General features: G+C 47.8%; 1 protein-coding gene across 1 annotated transcript; it reads left to right on the top strand.

Annotated features, from left to right (window-relative positions):
* The first annotated feature begins 2,591 nt into the window (after window positions 1-2,591).
* Window positions 2,592-15,443, top strand: TARM1 (T cell-interacting, activating receptor on myeloid cells 1). The gene is given in 6 exon segments (XM_025369018.1): window positions 2,592-2,625; window positions 9,896-9,931; window positions 10,427-10,717; window positions 11,296-11,592; window positions 15,282-15,418; window positions 15,420-15,443. Coding segments are annotated over 6 exon segments (819 nt in total).
* The last annotated feature ends 882 nt before the right edge of the window (window positions 15,444-16,325 follow it).

The raw sequence follows: 16,325 nt of genomic DNA, 5'->3' as shown, positions 1-16,325 counted from the left end.
GTGAATGACTATTTATTTATTTATTATTATTATTTTTTGAGATGGAGTTTCACTCTTGTTGCCCAGGCTGGAGTGCAACGGTGCAATCTCGGCTCACTGCAACCTCCACATCCCAGGTTCAAGCGATTCTCCCACCTCAGCCTCCTGAGTAGCTGGGATTACAGGTTTGCACCACCATGCCTGGCTAATTTTTGTATTTTTTGTAGAGATGGGGTTAGGCCATGTTGCCCAGGCTAGTGTTGAACTCCTGGGATCAAGCCATCCACCTACCTCACCTCCCAAAATGTTAGGATTACAGGTGTGATCCACTTTACCTGGCCCTAAGCTATTCGTTATTCTTTCTTTTTTTGTTTTTTGAATCAGGGTCTCCTTTCTTCATTCTAGGTGGAATGGAACTTTACCAGATTTTTCCTGTTGACTGATAAAATTCCAGAGCCTAGTTTTAAAATATGTATCTTCATTGTTAGCAAAAGAGATGTTAAGAAGAGATATAGGAGATATCCTCTTTTTCCTGATACTGCAGAAGGAGAAATATTTTTTCTGAGTCACAACACTAATTTAAGGAATCTGATTTGATAAAGTGTTGAATTGAGAAGATTCCCAAGGATATCAATCTTGTTTTCTGGTACAATATGGAGAATTAAATGAATATTCATAACTGTTACTAAATTGTTCTCTGTTGAAATAAATTCATACACAAAACTGTTATTTGAACAAAAGGGTCTTGTAAGAGTCCCAAGCCTTTAAAAATCATTGCCACATCTTGTCAAAATAACTTTCAAAGAAACACCTGTAATTATAGTTGGTTTTATTCCTTATAATTTGTTGCCTTGTTGACTTTTCTATGTTCCAAAACAGTAAGAAGAGTAGGTGCTATCAAGACAAAAAATCCGAAAACCAAAACAAAATGGGGTCATTTTGCTCTTCTTCCAAATGCATGATGAAAAAAACATGGTTAAAAACCAACTTGCTTGATTTCTTATTTTAACAAACAAATCAAAAATTTTGTCTGATTTAAATTAACATATCTTTTTTTTTTTTTTTTTTTTGAGACAAAGTCTCTCTCTGTTGCCTAGGCTGGAGTGCAATGGTGCGATCTCAGCTCACTGCAACCTTCGCCTCCCAGGTTCAAGCAGTTCTTCTGCCTCAGCCTCATGACTAGCTGGGATTACAGGTGTGCACCACCATGCCCAGCTAATTTTTGTATTTTTAGTAGAGACGAGGTTTCGCCATGTTGGCCAGGCTGGTCTTGAACTCCTGACCTTAGGTGATCTACCTGCTTCGGTCTCCCAAAGTGTTGGGATTACAGGCATGAGCCACTGCGCCAGGCTAAATTAACATAATTATCAAATTCAATCTGCAGACTTTAATTGGATTCTGATTTATTTTTTAAAAGCCTGATAGAAATGACATTTTTGAGACAATCAGGGAAATTTGAATACTGAATGGGTATTAGCTGGTATCAAGGAAGTACTCTTTTTTTTTTTTTTTTTTTTTTTTTATGGTGTTTATATTATTTTTAAAATGGTTCTTATTTGATAAAGATATATATATACTGAAATATTCTGAACTTAAAAAAATGAACTCATGACTGGCTGGGCACAGTGGCTCACGCCTGTAATCGCAACACTTTGGGAGGCTGAGGCGGGTGGATCACTTGAGGTCAGGAGTACGAGACCACCCTGGCCAACATGGTGAAACCTCGTCTCTACTAAAAAAAAAAACAAAAATGAACTGGCTTAAAGTATAATAATAATAATAATGATAATAAATTAACTGGGCATGTTGGAGGGCACCTGTAATCCCAGCTACTCGGGAGGCTGAGGCAGGAGAATTACTTGAACCTGGTGGGTGGAGGTTGCAGCGAGCTGAGATTATGCCACTTCACTCCAGCCTGGGCGAAAGAGTGGAACTCCATCTCAAAAAAAAAAAAAAAAAAAAAAAAAGTGGTGATGAAGGCCTGGTGCGGTGGCTCACACCTGTAATCCCACTAGTTGGGGAGGCCGAGGCTAGTGGATCACTTGAGGCCAGGAGTTAGAGACCAGCCTGGCCAACTTGGTGAAACCTCATGTTAACTAAAAATACAAACAGCCGGGTGTAGTGGCATGAGCCTGTAATCCCAGCTCCTTGGGAGGCTGAGGCAGGAGAATCACTTGAACCCAGGAGGCTGAAGTTGCAATGAACCGAGATTGCGCCACTGGACTCCAGTCCAGGTGAGAGAATCAGACTCCATCTCAAAAAAAAAAAAAAAAAAAAAAAGTGAAGTGCTTTCATCTCTTCAATACGAACCCTTCAGGGCCAAGTCTGAAGCATTTTTGGGGTTACCTGTTTGATGCCTGAAATCTGCCTGAGACAGAAGAGCATTTCCTGTGAGTCAAATACTCAAACGCTGGTGTGTGTAAGGAGCATGTTGCAATCAGCAACATCAACACGTTTCCTGAATGTGGATATGGGAGGGGAACTGAAAGGCTAGGACAAGGCTGTTACTGCTTCCACTCTGGGGTGGGAGAGAGGCAGCGACGACTCCAGCTCTTCTCCCATCTGTGGACTGCAGAACCCAAGACGGACCCTGGGAGGGCTGAGAAGCCATCATGATCTCTAAGCTGCTTTCCCTCCTCTGTTTCAGTAAGTCTCACAGGGCTGTCCACTGGGAATGCAGAATATCACGGAACTGGTGGGATAGTTGGGCTGGGGATGGAAAAAATAACATCAGCTTTGGCTTACTGAGAACACGGGAGGAGTGAGACGTCCTGCTGAGTGCACTGCAGACATTCCCTGGAAACAAGTGCTCTGCAAGCTTCAACTCCTCTGGTTTCAACTTCGTGAGTTTTGCTGAATGCCTCCACCACCTGGCTTCACTGGCTTACCCCTTTTCTCAGGATAAACTCTGACTTTTTGTGTGTAAGTAAAAGTATTCAGAATAGAAACCTTATCTTTTTTTTTTTTTTTTGAGGCAGGGTTTCACTCTTCTTGCCCAGGCTGGAGTGCAATGGCGTGATCTCGACTCACTGCAACCCCCGCCTCCCGGGTTCAAGAGATTCTCCTGCTTCAGCCTCCTGAGTAACTGGATTAAAGGGGTGTGCCACCATGTCTGGTTAATTTTTGTATTTTTAGTAGAGATGGGGTTTCACCATGTTGGCCAGTCTGGTCTCGAACTCCTGACCTCAGGTGATCTGCCAGCCTCAGCCTCCCAAAGTACTGGGATTACAGGCGTGAGCCACTGTGCCTGGCCCAGAAACCTTAACACCATAAATAAAAATTTAGTGCCAAATAGATAACTATAAAGTAAATTGAGGTTGTTGTGTAACCATCACCACTATCTACACTAAAACCTTTTTCTTTTTTCTCTTTTTCTTTCTTTCTTTCTTTCTTTCTTTCTTTCTTTCTTTCTTTCTCTCTTTCTCTCTCTCTTTCTCCTTCCTTCCTCTCTCTTTTTCTCTTTCTTTCTTTTCTCTCTCTCTCTCTCTCTCTCTCTCTCTCTCTCTCCTTCCTTCCTTTCCTCCTTCCCTTTCCTTTTCTTGAGACAAGGTCTCACTCTGTCACCCAGGCTGGAATGCAGTGGCATGACCACAGCTCACTGCAGCCTTCACTCCCCCGGGCTCAGGCAATCCTCTGCCTCAGTCCCTGCTAAGTAGGTGGGGTTATAAGCACATGCTACCATGCCTGGCTAAGTTTGGTATTTTTTTCTTTGTAGAGACAGGGTCTTGCTATGTTGCCCAGGCTAGACTCAAACTCCTGGGCTTAAGTGATCCACCTGCCTCTGCCTCTCAAAGTGCTGGGATTACAGGTCCCCCATGCCCCACCAAAACATTTTTCTTCACCCACTATTAGTTACAATTCTCCAGAGAGACAGAACCAATACAACATGCATCTCTGTATACATATGTGATAGATACAGATATATAAATGCAGATATAGATCTAGATCTGAAATGAGATTTGTTCTAAGGAATTGGCTCACACAGTTACAGAGGTTGAAAAACCAGACTCTGCCGTCTGTAAGCAGGAGACCTAGGAAAGCCAGTGGTTATAAATTCCAGTTCAAGGGCAGAAGACCAATATGTCAGCTCAGACAATTAGGCAGAGATAGACAATTCAACCTTCTTCTATCTTTAAAAAAAACATTTTTTTTTTTTTTTTTTTGAGACAGGATCTTGCTCTGTCGCCCAGGCTGGGAGTGCAGTGGCATGATCTCGGCTCACTCCAGCGTCCACCTTCCTGGCTCAAGCAGTTGTCCCACCTCAGCCTCCTAAATAGCTGGGGCTACAGGTGTGCACCACTACACCCAGCTAATGTAAACTTTTTTGTAAGCAAACAAAATGATATGGAGTTTCACTCTTGCTACCCAGACTGGAGTGCAATGGCGTGATCTCGGCTCACTGCAGCCTCCACCTCCCGGGTTCAAGCGATTCTCCTGCCTCAGCCTCCTGGGTAGCTGGGATTACAGGTGCCCGCCACACACCCAGCTGATTTTTTGTACTTTTTAGTAGAGACCTGGCCATCACGTTGGCCAGGCTGGTCTCGGGCTTCCGACCTCAGGTGATCCGCCCGCCTTGGCCTCCCAAAGTGCTGGGATTACAGGCGTGAGCTACAGTGCCCTGTGCAATTTTTAAATTTTTTGTAGAGATGGGATCTCATTATGTTACTCAGACTGGTCTCCAAATCCTGGCCTCAAGCAATCCTTCTGCCTTGGCCTCCCAAAGTGCTGGGATTACAGGCATGAGCCACCATGCTGGCACTTCCACCTTTTTCTCCCATCCTGGCCCTCAGCAGAATGCTCACCTCCATTAGGAAGGCAACCTGCCTGACTCAGCATTAGATTCAAATGCTGATCTCTCTAAAATCACCCTCACAGACACACCAGAAATAATGTTTCACCAGATATCCCGGCATCCTGTGGCCCGGTCTAGCTGATAAGCAAAATTAACAATCACCATCCTGACATGAACTCTGTACCCTCTAACCAATAATGCTGCTGTCCTCCCAGCCCCTGTTTACCTCCATTCTCATTTCTTTCTTTCTTTCTTTCTTTTTTTTTTTTTCCCGAGATGGAGTCTTGGTTTGTCACCCAGGCTGGAGTAGAGTGGCCTAATCTCAGCTCACTGCGAGCTCCGCCTCCTGGGTTCAAGCAATTCTCCTACCTCAGCCTCCCGAGTAGCTGGGATCACTAGCGCTCACCACCACACCTGGCTAAGTTTTTTTTTTTTTTTTAGTAGAGACAGTGTTTTACCATGTTGGCCAGGCTGGTCTCAAACTCCTGATCTTGTGATCTGCCTGCCTCGGCCTCCCAAAGTGCTGGGATTACAGGCATGAGCCATCGTGTCCAGCCCATTCTAATTTTTATCTCTATGAATTTGCTTATTCTAGGATGTATGAGTGGAATCATATAATACTTGTTCTTTTGTGCCTGGCTTATTTTACTCAGCATAATATCCTTGAGTTACATCTATATTGTAGGATATGTCAGATTTCCTTTCTTTTTTATGGCTAAAATCCCATTGTAAGCCGGGCACAGTGTCTCACACCTGTAATCCCAGCACATTGAGAGACTGAGGCAGGCAGATCACCTGAGCCCAGGAGCTCGAGACTAGTCTGGGAAACATGGCGAAACCCTGTCTCTACAAAAAATACAAAAATGAGACTGGGCACGGTGACTCACGCCTGTAATCCCAGCACTTTTTTGCAATGACCTGATGTAAGGAGTTTGAGACCAGTCTGTAGGGTGAAACCCCATCTCTACTAAAAATACAAAAATTAGCCAGGCGTGGAGGCAGGTGCCTGTAATCCCAGCTACTCGGAAGGCTGAGGCAGGAGAATCGCTTGAATGTGGGAGGCAGAGGTTGCAGTGAGCCGAGATCGTGCCATTGCTCTCCAGCCTGGGCAACAAGAGCGAAACTCCATCTCTAAATAAATAAATATTAAAAACAAACAAACAAAAAAATGAGCTGGGCATGGTGGTGTGCACCTGTCGTCCCAGCTAATCGGGAGGCTGAGGTGGAAGGATCACTTGAGCCCAGGGAGTTGAGGCTGGAGTGAACTAGGATCACATCATTGCACTCCAGCCTGGGCAGCAGAGTGAGACCCTGTCTCAAAAATAAAAAGAAAGAAAGAAAAGAAAAAGAAAAAAGGCTGGGTGCGGTGGCTCACAGCTGTAATCCCAGCACTTTGGGAGGCTGAGGTGGGCTGATCACCTGAGGTGGGGAGTTCGAGACCAGCCTGACCAACATGGTGAAACCCTGTCTCTACTAAAAAATATAAAATTAGGCCGGGTGCGGTGGCTCACACCTGTAATCCCAGCACTTTGGGAGGCCAAGGCGGGCGGATCACGAGGTCAGGAGATCGAGACCATCCTGGCAAAAATGGTGAAACCCCGTCTCTACTAAAAACATACACAAAAATTAGCCAGGTGTGGTGGTGGGCGCCTGTAGTCCCAGTTTCTAGGGAGGCTGAGGCAGGAGAATGGCGTGAACCCGGGAGGCGGTGGAGTTTGCAGTGAGCGGAGATCACGCCACTGCACTCCAGCCTGGGCGACAGAGCAAGACTCCGTCTCAAAAAAAACAAAAACAAAAAAAACAAAAAACCCACAAAATTAGCTGGCTGTGTTGGCGCATGCCTGTAATCCCAGCTACTCAGGAGGCTGAGGCAGGAGAATCACTTGAACCCGCGAGGCGGAGGTTTCAGTGAGCCAAGATCGCACCATTGCACTCCAGCCTGGACAACAAGAGCGAAACTCTGTCTCAGAAAAAAAAAAAGAAAAGAAAAGAAAAAAAAAATCCCGTTGAATATATGGAGCACACTATGTTTATCCATTCTTCCATGGATGGACACTTATGTTTGAACCTTTTGGGTGTTCACAGTTTCCTTTTGCAAAACTTGAGATGTCAGTTTATGCATTGGTTTATGGATGCAATAGTAGCACAAACGCCTGGTAACTTCCCCTTCTTCCTACTGAGACATAAAACTGTTCATACAGGGGAAAAAGAGGAAATCTCTCAGAGACACAGGCCTAACTTTCTTTGAGTTAGATCAATGTCATTATTATGATAATGTTCATAAACAGGCTTGATACTATGTTTTTTCTCTTCTTTTTTTTCTTTCTGAGACTGAGTCTCGCTCTGTTGCCAGGCTAGAGTGCACTGGCATGATCTTGGCTCACTGCAACCTCTGCCTCCCGGGTTCAAGTGATTCTCTGCTTCAGCCTCCCGAGTAGCTGGAATGACAGGCGCCCGTCACCACACCTGGCTAATTTTCGTATTTTTAGTAGAGACAGGGTTTCACCATGTTGGCCAGGCTTGTCTTGAACTCCTGACCTCGTGATCCACCTGCCTCGGCCTCTCAAAGTGCTGGGATTATAGGTGTGAGCCACTGCGTCCAGGTTTCTTTTCTTTTTGAGCCAGAGTCTTGTTCTGTCGCCCAGGCTGGAGTGCAGTGACGTGATCATAGATCACTGCAACCTTCACCTCCTGGGCTCAAGCAATCTTCTCACCTCAGCCTCCCAGGTAGTGGGGATTACAGGTGTGCTTCACCACGCCTGGCTAATTTTTTGTATTTTTTGTAGAGATGGGGTTTCACCATATTGGCCAGGCTAATCTCAAACTTTTGACCTCAGGAGCTGCTTGCCTGGGCCTCCCAAAGTGCTGGGATTACAGGTGTGAGCCACTGCGCCTAGCCTAGAAGTGCATTCTTTTTTAGGGCTGAATAGTACTCCATTGTGTATATGTGCCACTTTCTCTTCACCCATTCTTCTATTGATGGACCCTTAGGCTGCTTCCAAATCCTGGCTGTTGTGAACAGGGCTGCAATACACAGGGAGTACAGAGATCTCATGCATATACTGACTTGTTTTGGGTGTACACCCAGTGGTGGGATTGCTGGATTATTAAGACAATTGATTTTTTTTTCTTTTTTTTTTTTTTTTTTAGACAGAGTCTACCTCTGTCACCAAGGCTGGAGTGCAATGGCGCGATCTCGGCTCACTGCAACCTCCGCCGCCAGGGTTCAAGCGATTCTCCTGCCTCAGCCTCCTGAGTAGCTGGGATTACAGATGTGCACCACCACACCCAGCTAATTTCTGTATTTTTGGTAGAGATGGGGTTTCACCTTGTTGGTCAGGCTGCTCTCAAACTCCTGACCTCAGGTGATCCACCCCCGCCTCAGCCTCCCAAAATGCTGGGATTACAGGCGTGAGCCACTGTGCCCAGCGCCAGTTGACTTTGAATATCTGTGTTGTAGCCTTGAGAAATGTTTGCCCAGGCTCACTCAGAACAGTGGTCCTCCACCTTGGCTGCATTCTCGTATTAGAGCTCTGAAAAGGAATGACACCGGAGCCCCGTTGCAAGCCATTCTGGCTCAGTGCTTCAGTGCTTGGTTCTGTGAACTGAACTTTTACCAGCTCTCCAGGGGAGCCCAGGGCATAGCCAAGATTAAGAACAACTGAGTTCAGGCTGGGTGTCCTGGCTCACGCCTATAATCCTAGAACTTTGGGAGGCCGAGATGGGTGGGTCACCTGAAGTCAGGAGTTTTTTTGTTTTTTTTTGAGATGAAGTCCTACTCTGTCACTCAGGCTGGAGTGCAGTGGCACAATCTCGGCTCACTACAGCCTCTGCCTCCTGGGTTCAAGCGATTCTCCTGCCTCAGCCTCCCGAGTAGCTGGGATCACAGGTTTGTGCCACCACACCTGGCTAACATTTTGTATTTTTAGTAGAGATGGTGTTTCACCATGTTGGCCAGGCTGGTCTCGAACTCCTGACCTGGGGTGACCCGCCCATCTGGGCCTCCCAAAGTGCTGGGATTACGGGCGTGAGCCACCGCGCCTGGCATGGTCAAGAGTTCTTAACCAGCCTGGCCCTGTGTCTATTAAAAAAAAAAAAAAATTAAAAAGGAAGAATAAACGCAGCTGTGTGTGGAACAGGGATGAATGTATGCTTTCTCCTCTCTGGAATGACCATTTGGATGTTTTGAAGCTTGTTACAGGACACCAAACAATAAATTTTGTCCTGTTTGGAGTCATGAAGGGATGAAAAGAGATCATGAGCCTGGGCAACATAGGGAGACTCTGTCTCTGCAAAAGACTAAAAAATCAGCCAGGTGTGGTGGTGCACACCTGTGATTCCAGCTACTCGGGAGGCTGAGGTGGGAGGATCACTTGAGCCCAGGAGGCTACAGTGAGCCATGATGGAGCCACTGCACTCCAACCTGGGCAACAGAGAGAGACCCTGTCTCAAAACACAATAATAAAATAAAAAATTAAAAAATAAAAAGAAGAGGCCAGGTGCAAGGCTCATGCCTGTAGTCCCGGCACTTTGGGAGGCTGAGGTGGGCGGATCACCTGAGGTCAGGAGTTTGAGACCAGTCTGGGCCAACATGGTGAAACCCTGTCTCTACTAATAACACAAAACTCAGCCGGGCGTGGTGACACATGCCTGTGATCCCAGCTGTTTGGGAGGCTGAGGCAGGAGAATCACTTGAACCGGAGAGGCGGAGGTTGCAGTGAGCCGAGATTGCGTCACTCTACTCCAGCCTGGACGACAGAGCGAGACTCTATCTCGGGGGGCAAAAAAAAAGAAAGTAAGTAAGAAATGGTAAGAATGAGTGCCGTATTGAAACAGAAGATGAGAATAGAAGGATATGTGGATTATGTGGAACCAGGAAAGGCCTGGAACAGGGGGAGGTGAGAGCCGCACAGGACAGTCAAGGAGAATCTCTGGGAAACGACGGGGGAGCTGGAAGTCAAGCGGAAGCCACAGTCCAGTGTGGGGAGAATGAAAACTCCTGAGCGCATGACCTCCAAGGGTCTGCACTCAGCAGGAGACTCTGGGACCTGTCTCCAGGGGCCAGGGTAGGGGGTGATGTGGCTCCAGGCAGGGGCTTCTGTCTCACGGAGGATTGTCTTTCAGGACTGTGCATGGGCCAAGGAGACACAAGGGGAGATGGTGAGTGTTTCTTCAATCACACCCTCCTTGGCCCATTGTCCCAAATTCCCTCCCGTTCCCTTCCCCTTCTTTTTTTTTTTTTTTGATGGAGTCTCACTCTTTCGCCAGGCTGGAGTGTGGTGGTGCGATCTCAGCTTACAGCAAGCTCCGCCTCCTGGGTTCACGCCATGCCTCAGCCTCCCGAGTAGCTGGGACTACAGGCGCCCGCCACCACACCCGGCTAATTTTTGTATTTGTAGTAGATACGGAGTTTCACCATGTTGGCCAGGATGGTCTCGATCTTACGACCTCGTGATCTTCCCGCCTCGGCCTCCCAAAGTGTTGGGATTACAGGCGTGAGCCACCGCGCCTGGCCCGTTTCCCTTCGTAAAATAGGCTTCCTGGTTGGGCGCAGGAAATAATAATAATAATAACAAATAATAATAAATTTTAAAAAGGGCTTTCTGAGAGCAGGGAAGGGCGTCAGGCCCAGCACTGGGCTCTGCTTCCTTCCAGGGTCACTGCCCAAGCCGTCCCTCAGTGCCTGGCCCAGCTCGGTGGTCCCTGCCGACAGCAATGTGACGCTGCGATGCTGGACGCCTACCAGAGGCGTGAGCTTTGTTCTCAGGAAGGGAGGAATTATTCTGGAGTCTCCGAAGCCTCTTGATTCGACAGAGGGCCCGGCCGAATTTCACCTCAAGAATCTAAAAATCAGAAATGCTGGAGAGTACACCTGCGAATACTACAGAAAAGCGTCCCCCCACATCCCTTCACAGTGCAGTGACGTCCTTCTGCTGTTGGTGACAGGTGTGGATAGGGTGCCTGCCGATGACATACGGGGGGCAGGGGATGAGGGAGGAAGCAGAGGACAGAGGGAGAAAAGGAGTCCCACCTCCAGGGTAGCTGGGAGTGGTGGGAGAGGGAGAGAGACAGGAATGAAATTACATACCTTGGTTTTATACTCTGTCACCCAGGCCAGAGTGCAGTGGTGCCATCTTGACTCACTGCAACCTCCGCCTCCTAGGCTCAACTGATTCTCCTGCCTCAGCCTCCTGAGTAGCTGGGATTACAGGTGTGTGCCACCATGCCCGGCTAATTTTTGTATTTTTAGTAGAGACAGGGTTTCACCATGTTGGCCAGGCTGGTCTCAAACTCCCGACCTCAGTGCTGGGATTACAGGTGTGAGCCACCACGCCCGGCCTTATACAGGTCTTGCAGGAGGGAGAATCTCCGTCCTGGGATCGGAGTAGAAAGTGGAGGAAGGTGGAAGAGATCAGGAATCTCTGATTTCCCACACTCCATGAGAGCCTCTGGCCAGGAGAACAGGGGTGAGTAGGGGATTCCAGACTTCTCCCCAGGACCTCAGAGCCTGACTTCTCTTACAGGACATTTATCTAAACCTTTCATCCAAACCCACCAAAGGGGTACGGTGACCGCAGGTGGAAGGGTGACTCTGCAGTGCCGGCAGCCAGACCAACTGTTTCTGCCTATCATGTTTGCTCTACTGAAGGCAGGGACGTCATCTGCCATCCAGCTGCGGAGTCCAGCGGGGAAGGAGACGGACTTCACCCTGGAGGACGTGACAGCCGGCGACGCTGGGAACTACAGCTGCGTGTACTACCAGACAAAGTCTCCCTTCTGGGCCTCAGAACGCAGTGATTGGCTTGAGATATTGGTGACAGGTAAGGATGTGTATGATTTTGAAGAACGGTGTGTGTTGTTTTTAATCAGAGGTTGTTTTGTTCTTCTGTGAATCTCATTTCCTCATTACTCGCAATATCATCGCTCTTAAAAAAAATCTTCCCTTTGTGGCCGGGCGCGGTGGCTCACGCCTGTAATCCCGGTGCTTTGGGAGGCCGAGGCAGGCGGATCACCTGAGGTCAAGAATTCGAGACCAGCCTGGCCAACATGGTGAAACCCCGTCTCTACTAAAAATAAAAAATTAGCCAGGTATGGCGGGATGAACCTGTAGGCCCAGCTCCTTGGGAGGCTGAGGCAGGAGAATTGCTTGAACATGGGAGGCGGAGGTTGCAGTGAGCCAAGATCGCGCCACTGCACTCCAGCCTGGGTGATAGAGTGACGCTCTGTCTCAAAAAAAAAAAACTTCCCTTTTACAATTTCTACTCCTTTGCCTTTTTTTTTTTTTTTTTTTTTTGAAATGGCGTCTCACTCTGTTGCCAGGATGGAGTGCAATGGTGCGATCTCGACTCACTGCCACCTCCACCTCCTGGTTCAAGTGCTTCTCCTACCTCAACCTCCCGTGTAGCTAGGATTACAGGCCTGCACCACCCATCTGGCTTATTTTTCTATTTTTAGTAGAGATGAATGTTTTGCCATGTTGACCAGGCTGGTCTTGAACTCCTGACATCATGATCTACCCACCTCGGCCTCCCAAAGTGCTGGGATTACAGGCGTGAGCCACCGTGCCCGGCCCTCCTTTGCCTTTTTGTTGTACTACATCCTTGGATAATTTCTAGGCTGTTTTTGAAAATTATGAATCCACCAGCACCAGATTCCTTCTACCATTCTTTGCATCTCTTAGCGTTTTGGTTTTTTGCTTTGTTTCATTTTGTTTTTGAGACAGAGTCTCGCTCTGTTGCCCAGGCTGGAGTGCAGTGGTGCGATCTCAGCTCACCGCAACCTCTGCCTCCCGAGGTTAAGCAATTCTCCTGCCTCAGCCTCCTGAGTAGCTGGGATTACCATGCCCGGCTAATTTTTGTATTTTTAGTAGAGATGGGGTTCTCACCACGTTGACCAGGCTGGTCTCGAACCCCTGGCCTCAGGTGATTCGCTCACCTTGGCCTCCCAAAGTGCTGGGATTGCAGGTGTGAACCACTGTGCCTGGCGTGTTTTTTTTTTTTTTCTTGGTGTTAATGATTTCACTCTCAATAATTCTTTCTCAGTCATGCGTGGTGGCTCAGGCCTGTAATCCCAGCACTTTGGAAGGCTGAAGCTGGAGGATTGCTTGAGCCCAGGAGTTTGAGACCATCCCGGGCAACATAGTGAGACCCAGTTTCAAATTAAAAAAATTATCTCATCCTCAGAACATGGTGTTTGCACAGCCTCCTGCTTCTGTGCCATGGATGCGAGGTCTACCCATGTCTTTTAACACTGACTGCTAGAATTCTTCTGAAAGTATCTTGTTTCCTGCCAGAGTTCTGCCTTACTGGGTGCTAGCACTCCACTTCCTCAACTCTGTAAATTATTTTTCATCTGTTGTAACTGTTGTAACGAGTTCCTCTTGCTGGCTGCCTGGATGAAGCCCATTCATCAGGACAGAGGAATTGCAAGAAGGAGTTCAACACACATTGAGTCAGGTAAGCGGGAGACCAGAGTTTTGTTTTGTTTTTTTTTTTTGAGATGGAGTCTTACTCTGTCACCCAGGCTGGAGTGCAGTGGTGTGATCTCGGCTCACTGAAACCACTGCCTCCCGGGTTCAAGCGATTCTTCTGCCTCAGCCTCCCGAGTAGCTGGGACTACATGCGCGCCACCATGCCCAGCTAATTTTTATGTTTTTAGTAGAGATGGGGTTTTACCATATTGGCCAGGCTGGTCTCCGACTCCTGACCTCGTGATCTGCCCGCCTCGGCCTCCCAAAGTGCTGAGATTACAGGCGTGAGCCACCGCGCCTGGCCAATCAGAGTTTTATTATTACTCAAATCAGCCTCCCTGAAAATCTGCAGGCTAGGGTTTTGTTTGTTTGTTTTTCTTTGAGATGGAGTCTCACTCTATCACCTGAGCTGGAGTGTAGTGGCACAATCTGGGCTCACTGCAGCCTCCACCCCCCAACCCCAGGCCCGGGTCAAGCGATTCTCCTGCCTCAGCCTCCGGAGTAGCTGGGATTATAGGCACCCGCCACCACACCCGGCTACTTTTTTTGTATTTTTAGTAGACATGGGGTTTTGCTATGTTGCCCAGGCTGCTCTCGAACTCCTGGCCTCAAGCAATCCTCCCACTTCAGCCTCCCACAGTGCTGGGATTACAGGTGTGAGCCACTGTGCCTGGCCTCAACTCAAACTTTCTCAAGTGCTCTGCCTGCACAGCAGTGTGTGCTGCAAGGATGCTGATCCAGCCACGGAATTCGGGGCTCTGTGGAGCTCCTTCTGTCTCATGTGCTGCCCCCAAGACTATTCCTTAATATAAGGATGGGGAAGGAGAAAAGGCAATGTGGGAAGGTGGAAATGGGATAAAGAGCAAATAAACGAAGGAAGAGAGCTAAGGTGGAGTGAATGTCAAGGAAGGAAGATAAAGGAACTCCCACTACAACTCATTAGGATTCCATGTTTTGGCCAGGTGCGGTGGCTCATGCCTGTCATCCCAGCACTTTGGGAGGCCGAGGCCAGCGAATCACTTAAGGCCAGGAGTTCGAAATCAGTTTGGCCAACATGAAGAAAACCCATCTCTACTAAAAATACCAAAATTAGCCGGGCGTGGTGACAGGTGCCTGTAATCCCAGCTATTCAGGAGGCTGAGGCAGGAGAATTGCTTGAACCCGGGAGGTGGAGGTTGCAGTAAGCCAAGATTGTGCCACTGCACTCCAGCCTGAGCAACAGAGTGAGACTTGGTCTCAAAAACAACAACAAAGATTCCATCTTTTGTTTTCAGGGATTAAAATTTTAAAGAGTTCAATTATGGCTGGGCATGGTGGCTCATGCACTTTGGGAGGCCAGGGTGGGCAGATCACCTGAGGTCAGGAGTTCAAGACCAGCCCAACCAACATGGAGAAACCCCCCTCTCTACTAAAAATACAGAAATTAGCCGGGCATGGTGGCTCATGCCTGTAATCCCAGCTACTCGGGAGGTTGAGGCAGGAGAATCGCTTGAACCCGGGAGGCAGAGGTTGCAGTGAGCTGAGATTGTGCCACTGTAGTCTAGTCTGGGCAACAAGAGCAAAACTCCATCTCAAGAAAAAACAAAGTTCAATTAAAACTTTAAAGTACAGTGGACGACTGGCTAGAAAACATTAAGTGGGTGGCCGGGTGTGGTGGCTCACACCTGTAATCCCAGCACTTTGGGAGGCTGAGGCGGGCGGATCACCTGAGGTTGGGAGTTTGAGATCAGCCTGACCAACATGGCAAAACCCTGTCTCTACTAAAAATATAAAATTAGCTGGGCTTGGTGGCACATGCCTGTAATCCCAGCTACTTGGGAGGCTGAAGCAGGAGAATTGCTTGAACCCGGGAGGCAGAGGTTGCGGTGAGCCGAGATTGCACCATTGCACTCCAGCCTGGGCAACAAGAGCAAAACTCCGTCTCAAAAAAACCCCAAAACCAAAAACATTAAGTGGGTGATGACAGTCAGATTTGACGGGGCCATTTGAGAAGGAGGGATACCCTCTGAGGGTCAGTGCTGAGCCCCTTCTCTCTTTCAGTTCCCCCAGGTACCACGTCAAGCAACTACACCCTGGGTAATTTCATACGACTGGGTCTGGCTGCCATGATTTTGGTTATCATGGGAGCTTTCCTGGTGGAGGCCTGGCACAGCAGAAAGGTGTCTCCAGGTGGATCTGTCAGAGACCTTCAAACCAGAGTGACTCCATCTTGAACCGGGGCTGGGTAAACTGAGGCTGCAACCTGCTGGACTGCATTCCCAGGGGGTTAAGACTTTCTAAGTCACAGGATGAGACAGGTCACAACATACAGATCACAAAGACCCCGCTGATTAAAAAAAAAAGAGAGATGCAATAAAGAAGCCAGCCAAAACCTGCCAAAACCAAGATGGCAACAATAGTGACTTCTGGTTGTCCTCACTGCACATTATTTGCTAATTATAATGCATTTGCATGCTAAAAGACACTCCCACCACCACCAAGGCGGCTTACAGATGCCATGGCAACTTCCAGAAGCTAATAGGGGGAGGAACTCTCAGTTCCAGGGAAATCCCCTCCCCTTTCCTGGAAAACTCATGAACAGTCCACCCCTTGTTTAGCATATGATCGAGAAATAACCACAAAAATAGCCGACCGACAGCCCTCTGGACTGCTCTGCCTATGGAGCAGCCATCGTCTTTGACTTTCTTAATAAACTTGCTTTCACTTTACTCCGTGGACTCGCGCTGAGTTCGTTCTTGTCTGAGATCCGAGAACCCTCTCTTGGGGTCTGGACTGGGACCCCTTTCCAATAACAGATCCAAGTTAAAACACGGAGCCCCTCTCACTTTCATGGGCTGCTGTAGAGATAGGGAATTCTCTTCTGCTCTAGATGTATTGAGATCTAATCGACAAATAAAAATGGAATTATATTTGTGTACAACGTGATGTTTTGATATATTCCATTTTGATTTGTCAATTATACCCCCATAAACCTACAAGTGGGGAACCGTCCTGCTAAGTAATTTATTGTGTGCCAAGGAAGAAATTTCACTAATTGTGATGTGATTATCACAATGTAACTAATGGACTTTTCTCTTTAAGATC

The sequence above is a fragment of the Theropithecus gelada genome, chromosome 19 (assembly GCF_003255815.1).
Source record: "Theropithecus gelada isolate Dixy chromosome 19, Tgel_1.0, whole genome shotgun sequence".
Taxonomy (NCBI): domain Eukaryota; kingdom Metazoa; phylum Chordata; class Mammalia; order Primates; family Cercopithecidae; genus Theropithecus; species Theropithecus gelada.
Note: the sequence above shows the minus strand (reverse complement) of the source record. Positions and strands in the feature narration are given on the sequence as shown.